The 9,861-nt window shown below is 38.6% G+C and overlaps 1 protein-coding gene across 1 annotated transcript in view; it reads right to left on the reverse strand.

Annotated features, from left to right (window-relative positions):
• The window catches only part of togaram1 (TOG array regulator of axonemal microtubules 1), a 27,565-nt gene that overhangs the window by 7,710 nt on the left and 9,994 nt on the right, over window positions 1–9,861 (reverse strand). The window contains 10 exon segments of the mRNA XM_016484456.1: window positions 177–313; window positions 316–526; window positions 3,736–3,841; window positions 3,954–4,071; window positions 5,078–5,275; window positions 5,350–5,455; window positions 6,645–6,790; window positions 6,875–6,931; window positions 9,154–9,333; window positions 9,420–9,490. Coding sequence (XP_016339942.1) covers window positions 177–313; window positions 316–526; window positions 3,736–3,841; window positions 3,954–4,071; window positions 5,078–5,275; window positions 5,350–5,455; window positions 6,645–6,790; window positions 6,875–6,931; window positions 9,154–9,333; window positions 9,420–9,490 — 1,330 coding nt within the window.

Genomic DNA, 9,861 nt, shown 5'->3' on the forward strand with positions numbered 1-9,861 from the left:
TAATATTTCACAATTTTTACTGTATTTTTTATCAAATAAATGCAGCTTTGGTGAGCTGAAGAGACTTTTTTCGAAAACGTGAAAAAAAAAAAAATCATACTGACACCAATATTTTGAGCAGTAGTGTACATATGCAGGAAAACAGCTAGCTGTGTTTGTGAGGGGTTTGTGCACACCTTGGTTTTGAGAGTGAAGACGGCGTCTCTGATGGTCGGCAGGTCTTTAGCAGAGATGAACTTCTCCATCATTTTATCAAAGTCACGGTGAGAGGACAAAAACAGCAGCATGCGTCGACCAAAGTACCTGAGAGACACAGCAATGAAAGCATGAAGCGCTGAGGCGAGAGTGTGTCTAGGCTGAATGAACTCACGTCTTGTCTGATGAAGGCGTTGCATTCTCCGGCTTTCTGCAGCAGAGCTCTGACCGTCGCATCCAGCTCCTGATCCATTCCCTTCTGCAGCACCGCGAACATCTCTCCCAGCGTCACCACAGCCACACGAGACACGCCGGAGCGCAGGTTACGAACCTTCATCAGAGAGAGACACACCAGATGACGCATGATCAGAATAATCACACTACTGCCTTCTGTAGAGCTGCTTCACAGCTGAAACTAGTTCCATCACTGATACATTTTGCAACATTAACTATGTTTCCATCCACCTATTTTTATGCACATTTTGGAATATCGCATAAAAAAAACCTTGGGATGAACTTCTCCATCATTTTATCAAAGTCACGGTGAGAGGACAAAAACAGCAGCATTTGTCGACCAAAGTACCTGAGAGACACAGCAATGAAAGCATGAAGCGCTGAGGCGAGAGTGTGTCTAGGCTGCATGACCTCTGACCCCTGCGCCGCTCACCTGGCCTCCTGAGAAGAGTCCTGCACCAGCTTACAGACGGCTGGTAGGATGCGGTCGGTCAGATCTTTAGCTCCAGACAGCAGACGAGCGGCTCCGACCCGCTCCACCAGACCGCTGAGATGCAGAGCCGCACACTTACGCACTAGGAATATCGCATAAAAAAAACCTTGGATGGAAACGCCAAGATGCGCATAAATTCTAAAAATGCACATTAAAAAACGTGAGTATGATAAACTTTTTATCCGATAAGAAAAAATGCATATAAACTATGATGAAAACACTGAATAATTTCCACTATGCGCATCTAAAAAGTCATGTGACGGGATAACTTGACTAGCAGCGGACCGATCTCGTTCACAGCATCTGAAACGTTGTTCTGAAAAGCCTGAGTAAAGTCTGAAACGCATTACAGAATAACATCTCTAACCCTCTATATCAAACTACAGTCAGAAAAATATACCTATTTGTGATGGAACAGTCAATGTTTGCATGTGTGTTTTTGTTGAGTAACCCCTAGTGAAAGATATATATACAAAATGTATTTGAAATACATTTATTTCATGCTAAGTATACCACAAATACATTTAAATATTCATGTACTTAATAAAGATAGCCTGGAATTGTACTTTTAGTATACTAAACTGGTATACTTAAAGTCTGCTTAATTGGAACAACTAATTTTGTGCTTAATGAGCTTTAATTGTGCAGAAGTAGCGCTGTAGTACAATTAAAGATATGCTTAATATATTTGATTGTGCTAAAGTGGAACTATTGCAAGTATACTTTAGGTACACTTTAAATATTTTGCATGTAAAGACTGATATTAGACTGCTTAGACGAACTGAAACTCTGGCTTGCTAGTAATTTCTTAAGTCTTAATGAGAGTAAGACTGAAATTATCTTGTTTGGTTCAAATGATCACAGCATTCATGATGTTGATCTCGATACTCTGTTACCTTACAGTAACACCTGTGTTCGGAATCTGGGGGTTTTGCTTGATAACAGTCTTAAATTTGATAAGCATAACTCACATGTGCTCAGGGTGTGCTAATGATTAGATCACATCAACAGTGTGGCTCATTCTTGAAGCAAAGATTTGTCTGAATGATGATTAGACTCACTGTTTGGATCGCTGCATTTATTCTGTGAATAATAAAGCAGTAATTGATGTCATAAAATAATGAATATGTTTTGATTTAAAGGTCAGAAGCTATCGCTTACATGAATAAAATAAAAACATTACAAACACGACACCTGTAAATTAAATAATTGTATACTGATTTATTCATTAATGTGTAATATGTTTTCTTTTTTAAACAAATCATAAGCTCTAAAAGATTTTCAGAATTTGTACAACTCTTTTGCTTTAGACCATCTACAAATGTTAAATCTTAAAATAAAACGTTAGGGTTAACCTTGCATCTTTCTGGGGGGGAAAAAATGCAGCGATTGATATATTTATAGCTATTTTCAAAGCTTCAATGTACTGTCAAAAAACCTTCATTATTGTTTATTTAATTCTAACAAATAAGTTCTTACAAATAAAATTGAAAATATTTTGCTTAGACAGGAGAGACTTGGTGTTGTTTCCAAACAAAACGAAATATATCAGTTATCGGCCAAAATGAGTTAAAAAAATATCGGTATATCGGATATCTGAAATAATCCAACATCGTGTCTGGTAAGAATTTCGAAACGGTCATGCATGCATTTGTAACATCTCGACTAGGCTATTGTAACTCTTTGTACATTGGTGCCTCTCAGACATGTGTGATACGCCTACAGTTAGTTCAAAATGCCGCAGCCCAGCTCCTCAAAGGGAAGCGTAAAAGTGATCATATCACACCGGTTCTGATTTCACTTCATTGGCTACCGGTCAAATACAGAATTGATTTCAAAGTTTTAAACCTTCATTATTGTTTATTTAATTCTAACAAATAAGTTCTTACAAATAAAATTGAAAATATTTTGCTTAGACAGGAGAGACTTGGTGTTGTTTCCAAACAAAACGAAATATATCAGTTATCGGCCAAAATGAGTTAAAAAAATATCGGTATATCGGATATCTGAAATAATCCAACATCGTGCATCCCTAAATTTATCATATATGAAAGTTATTATATTCAGTGGCTTCTCCTACTTTTCTTAGTGATATTTAGTGCCAGTTTATCAGGAAGTGACGATTTTGCTTTATACGCAAATGTTTTATGCGATATTCCAGTTTTGTGCAGAAGTTTAATTTGAATCTTTGGATGGAAACATAGCTATTAACACTAGGGTTGGCAAAATGGCTGAAAAACTACATTTGAATTTTGTACTAAAATATTATCAATATTCAAATTATATTCGAATTTAAAAGGTATAATTTCAGTTAGGGGGAAAAAAAGCTTTTGGCTTCTCTCCTGAGGCCACAAGAGGGCGCATCGAGCAAAGTATTACTAATGCACGTATTAAGTAATAAAATAACATGACTATCTTTGAAAAAAAAAAGTGCATAATGTTTAAAATAATGTTTATAGGCCAAATATAATTAATTAAGTTGCTTAAACAAATAGAACCAAAACACATTTTATATTTAAAAACATGAGATGCAGTGGGACGGGGGAAAACCGCCATAAAGTCTCGAGACGTGTATTTTTAAAAGTTGAACTTACATTAATTTTAAGTGGCTTTCTAAACATGCGGCTCTCTTGTGCGAGACGGATTTGGATTTTTATTTTGAATTCGACAAATATTCGAATTTTTATTGGACCGCCCTCCTGTGTATCACTGCGAAGCTGCTCTGAAATTATCTGTATTGTATAAAGTGCTATAGAAATAAATGTGACTGGTCTTGAAATGATTTGTGAGCGTGAGCTGCAGTAGTGACTGACCTCCTGAATGAGAGCGAGACACACGTCATGAATCCTGCTCATGAGCACGTCAGGATGATACTGAGCCAAACTACGCAGGAAGTTCATCCCCTCGATCTTCTTCTCCCTTCATGAACAGAATATATTTACGCTAACGACTTTACAAGAGGATCTGTCGATCTCTATTTGTGTGTGATGATGAACGAGCACACCTGTGTCGATGCTAAACACAGACTCACCAGTCGTCTGCGGCGATCAGTCTGAAGCTTTGCGTTAGCGCCAGCTCCGGTTTAGAGAACGGCCGCAGGTCTGCCTGATCCTGACCCTCTTTCTTCAGACTCCCAGTAATCAACTCATCTGATGGACAGACATGAACAACTTTATTATGATCGAGACAAACCTCAGCGACAGACTGATTATATCTGACATGACATTTATGAAGTCTGTAGAAGCTTTTATCCACGGTAAACATGTTATAAGTGTGATCCCTGGGAACTGAAGCCATGACCTTGTTGAGATAGATCTACAATTTACTGACTAAAGCTGCGGTCACAATTTTGCAGGGGAAAAAAGTACATTTGTGAATAGTGTAATGATATATGAAGCACGGTCACTTTCAAATCAAGCAGCTTTCTGTGGGTCAATGCAGTGAATTTGCATGACTAAGTGAAAGCGATGTGAAATTTGCATGTGGAAATCTTTTCGTTTCCTATTGAAATTAATTAATATAAAATTAATTAAACCTTACCAAAAAGCAGTAAATGTGAGCGAATTTAGTGTTAGTTGCCTGTAGTATCACTACCGTTCAAAAGTCTGGGGTCAGTAAGATTTTTCTGAAAGAAGCCTCTTCAGCTCACCAGGGCTGCATTTATGTGATCAAAAATACTGTAAAAATTGTGAAATATTATTATGATTTAAAACAGCTGTTTTCTATGTGAATGTATGTTAAACTGTAATTTATTTCTGTGATGCGCAGCTGTATTTTCAGCATCATTCCTCCAGTCTTCAGTGTCACATGATCTTCAGAAATCATTCTAATATGCTGATTTGCTGCTCAAGAAACATTTCTGATTATTATCAATGTTGAACACAGTTGTGCCGCACAATATTTTTGTGGAAACCGTGATACATTTTATTTTTCAGGATTCAGAGATGAATAGAAAGTTCAAAAGAACAGCTTTTATCTGAAATATAAATCTTTCTAACATTATAAATGCCTTTACTGTCACTTTTCATTCATTTAATGCATTCTTGCTGAATACAGTAATTAATTTTTTTTAAATCTTACTGACCCCAAACTTTTGAACAGTGATGTAAAGTCTGCACATACAGTGTGTGTATATGTGTATATTTTCTCTCTCACCGGAGCTGTGTGATGCAGGCGGTCTGATCCGGTTCAGACTAGACACTCGTCTCAGTCGTGGCGCTGCGTTCCTATTGGGCAGGCTGGTCGGGGGGGCGGGCTGATGGGCGGGGCTTAGATATTTCACTGGATTCTGCGATCCAGTCGGGCAGGAGGGAGATTCATCAGAGAGCGACTCACATCCGTTCAGACTCACGTCTGGAAACAAACCATAAACGGTGAGCACAGAGACGACAGATGAGCGATGGCCGTCACTGCTGTTGACCTCTCACCTTTCACACTGTCGATGAGCACGCGGCGTCTCATTGGATCCTGAGCGGGGGGCGTGTCCTGCTGATGCATCTTGTCGCTCGTAGACTCGGACAGTCTGACTCTCTCCTGTAACGCACACAGATCACGTGACTCAGGATCACAGCGGAGGCTCAATTTAAAGGGGTCAAGACAAGTGGGTGGATTTTTATCATTGTAGGGTGGTTGTATTCAACCAACACACATTTATGTCCAAACAGCATGTAAAATTGGATTTTGCATAATAGGTGCCCTTTAACATTATACGTAAACCTCAAGGAACATGTTAAAATTAGGGCTGGACGATTTTCCCGATTTTATCGATTAATTTGAATTTAATGTTTTGCCACAATAAAATTTTTTTAGAAATCGAGGAATCGTGATTTTGAATAGAAACATTACCAAATGTTAGAATTAGACACTTTGACAATATGCCGATGATAACAGTAAAGAGAAAAGAACGATCCAACCGCATGTCACATGTGATTAACCGCTCTGTGAAGGACCATAAACATAGCGCTAAGCACCATTCACACAGAATGCGCTTTTGTGTTGACAAAGATGCAACGCGGGCAGTGGAATAGGAAACACATGCAAGAAGATGGGAGTGAGCTTCTTTTAACTTGAGCGCCGTGTTTTTAGAATGCAGTTTCATGCATGAGATGCTGCAAGAGACGCGAGCGCAACCATGTTTACACAAAAAAAACAATGGAAAAGCAGCGCAATCGAATAAAAAAAACCTGTAAAGAACTACTACTGTATGTCTGATATTTCATGTTTGCATCATGGTGACTTGACTGAAAGCTGCTGTTGTTTTTACAGAACATTTATAGTTACATTAGTAGTCTACTTGTGTTATACCTTCAGTCATTTTGAATTTGAATTACCTTGACTTTAGAGATTTTTTAAAGCATTTTCCTCGTATTATTTCTGAACACATAATATGTATAAGACAAGTTTGTACCGGATGTAGTTGTAGGTCATGCATTTTTTCTGCAAAGATATTTAACAAGTGATTTGTTTAACATTTACATCATGTGTGCTGCACTTGGAATAGAATTTTCTTTAACTACAGGGTTAATAAAGAAAAAGTTACTTGAATCATGTTGTGGTTACATTTTCAAGTTGACTAGTTAAAAATCGTAAAAAAATCGAGTCGGTCAAACGTTCTGGAAAAATCAAGATTTAAATTTTTTGCCAAATCGCCCAGCCCTAATTAAAATAATAAAAAAATCCATGTCATGACCCCTTTAACACCGTCAGCCTGTTTGAGACGCACCTGAGTGACCGGCAGCTCCTCTGATTCAGGACTGGCGTCAGACTCGACGAGTGCGCTGGTGAAGCCGCTTTTACCGGCCGAGTCGCACTGCTCGGGAGAAGACGCCACACTGAGACGACTGGGCAGAACAACCGAACCGAACACTCCTGCAGACATGAGGGAAGAAGACGAGCGAGGATGAGAGCGGCTGTGCTTTAGATCAGCTCACAGTAAAACAGCGGTGAACTGACCTCGTCCGATCACGCCCTCCGACATGTCACGACTGCACGACACACGCTGCTGAGATCCTGAGAGAAACACGTGACATTATTACATCAAAAACTACTCAACGGGACTCTCAGACATCCTCAAACAATTTATACACTACTGATAAAAGACTGGAATAATTCAGATTTTAATGTTTGTGAAAGAAGTCCCTTCTGCTCACCAAGATGCATTTATTTGATCAAAAATGCAGTAGAAACAGTGAAATATTATTACAAAGTAAAATTTCTGCTTTCTATGTAAATATATAGTTAAATGTAATCAAACCGTGATACACAACCATTCACAAATCTGGGATAAGTAAAATTTAACAACAAATTAATACTTTATTTATTTTTATATATACAGGTGCATCTCAAAAAAGTAGAATATCGTGAAAAAGTTTTTTTTTGTAACATTTCAAAAAGTGAAACTTTCATATATTCTAGATTCATTACATTTAAAGTAAAACATTTCATAAGTTTTTTTGTTTTAATTTTGATGATTAGATCCTACAGCTCATGGCAGTCAAAAATCCAGTATCTCAAAATATTAGAATATTTCCTAAGATCAATCAAAAAAAGGATTTGCAAAACAGAAAAGCTCAAGTTGTTTAAAGTATGTTGAGTTCTGCACTCAATACTTGGTCGGGGCTCCTTCAGCACAAACTCAGCATCAGTGAGGAGTGAATGGAAGCGATCCACCTGTGGCTCTGCTGAGGCACTATTGAGCTTCAGCTCGGATCCACTGTTTCTCATCTTTCTCTTGAAAATATCCCAGTCCTGCTGGAAAAGGAAATCAGCATCTCCATAAAGCTTGTCTGCAGATGAAAGCATAAAGTGCTCCAAAATCTCCTGGTAGACGGCTGCATTGACTTTGGACTTGATAAAACACAGTGGACCAACACCAGCAGACGTCACGGCTCCCAAATCATCTCTGACTTCAGAAACTTCACACTGGACTTCAAGCAGCTCGGATTCTGTGCCTCTCCAGTCTTCCTCCAGACTCCAGACCTTGATTTCCAAATGCAAAATTTACTTTCATCTGAAAAGAGGACTTTGGAGCACTGAGCAACAGTATTCTCAGGCTTGTGGTCATCCCTGTTACTTGTGCTGCTGAGTGGTTTGTGATTGTAGCTCCATGTAGCTTCGCTTTTCTGTTGAATCTCTATCTTACTATCACTCTCTGTTGTTTAAAGTGATCAAATGTAACTTAATTCCCACCATATATCCGATATTATCTTTTAAACTAATCTGATTAATTTGATCGTTCGCTTTTAATTTTAAACCGTGAGTGCAGCGCGTTAGCATTCGATAGCCGGTTAGCTTGTCATTCGCGTTTCCATTCACGTCTATTACCGTTTTATTTTTTCTCTCGCTCCGTTTCTTTTCTCTCTCGCGCCGTTTTTCACGAGTTCATCAAACAACAGTGGTAAGTCGGAATCATTCAGCAATCACGGTGAGTAATGGCTTCTTCTCCTGCTATTGTTGTTTGCACCGCTTGCCACATGTATAGTTTAGCTCTCTCTGTCAGCAGCGAGGGATTCACATGTGATAAATGCAGGGAAATAGTTAGGCTGACAGAGAAGGTTTCAGAACTAGAGACACGCATCCAAACTTTAATTGAGGACAGTAAGAATGTGAGGGCTCTAGATATGGCTTTGGATGCGACTAGCTCAGGGAGTCCCCGGGTCAACTCACCGCTCTTCCGTTCCGATCAAAACATTAAACAATTTATACTGTAGGGATGGTCATTTAATGAAACTCAAATGTAAATATTCTAATATTTTGAGATACTGGATTTTTGACTTTCATGAGCTGTAAGCTCTAATCATCAAAATTAAAACAAAAAACTTTTGAAATGTTTTACTTTACATGTAATGAATCTAGAATATATGAAAGTTTCTCTTTTTGAAATAAGTTACAAAAAAAGAACTTTCACGATATTCTAATTTGTGAAAGTTCCTTGGGCCAATTGTGTGGACCTTACAAGTTTAACAGATATTCACATAGAAAACAGCTGTTTTACATTGTAATAATATTTCACTGCTTTTACTGTATTTCTGATCAAATAAATGCAGCTTTGGTGAGCAGAAGAGACTCCATTAAAAAGATTTAAAAGTTGTAATGTTTCCGAACTTTAGACAAGTACTGTAGTTCGTTTCCATTTCAATTCAAATTTATTATTTTACTGTATTTTTAATCACACAAATGAGCAAAGAAATGTTTTAATTGGTAATGTCTAAGGTTTACTGAATTCGCCTCACCTTTAGCGGGTCTGAGAGCGCGGAGCGGCTCGCGGCCGGCGGCTCTGATCTGCGGTGTTGATGATGTCATGTCGCTGGGCTTCTCCTCGTCTGGATCTAACGATCTGTTTGAGTAAACGAGTCTCTGACCGATCACACTCACATTCCCATCAGACAGACTCTTCTCCTGCTGCATCACACCTGTAACACAAAACACACAGAGGACACGTAACACACACCGTTTGACAGCACGCACGCAACTGTGCTCGTGTGCTTCACATACACACCTCGAGCGCTGACGTCTGCTGTGACGCGTCTTCCTGATGGCACTTGTGGTTTCACAGCAGAGTTCACAGGGCTAGAGTCATGAAATAAACCAGAAATGATAATTAAATCTACTGTACAGCATCTGTTAGCACACACACACACACACACACACACACACACACACACACACGAACTTGAACACAGGTAGGGTTGGGTATCGTTTGAATTTGATCAACTCCGATTCCAATTCTGCTTATCGAGTCCGATTCTTTTCGATTCCCAGTTTCGATTCCAATGTGATTATATAAAAAATGATATAAAACATATTTATTCTGTGTCTCTTTTTGCAAAAGATTTAGTTACAGCTGAATACCATGCACAAAAATCAGCAGGCTACATAAAAACTGGACTTGCTGTTTGTATGCAAAATAGAGCTGCACGATTCTGGATAAATTAAGGGGG

Source organism: Sinocyclocheilus anshuiensis, unplaced genomic scaffold, assembly GCF_001515605.1.
Source record: "Sinocyclocheilus anshuiensis isolate Anshui unplaced genomic scaffold, SAMN03320099.WGS_v1.1 scaffold1569, whole genome shotgun sequence".
NCBI classification, from domain to species: Eukaryota; Metazoa; Chordata; class Actinopteri; order Cypriniformes; family Cyprinidae; genus Sinocyclocheilus; species Sinocyclocheilus anshuiensis.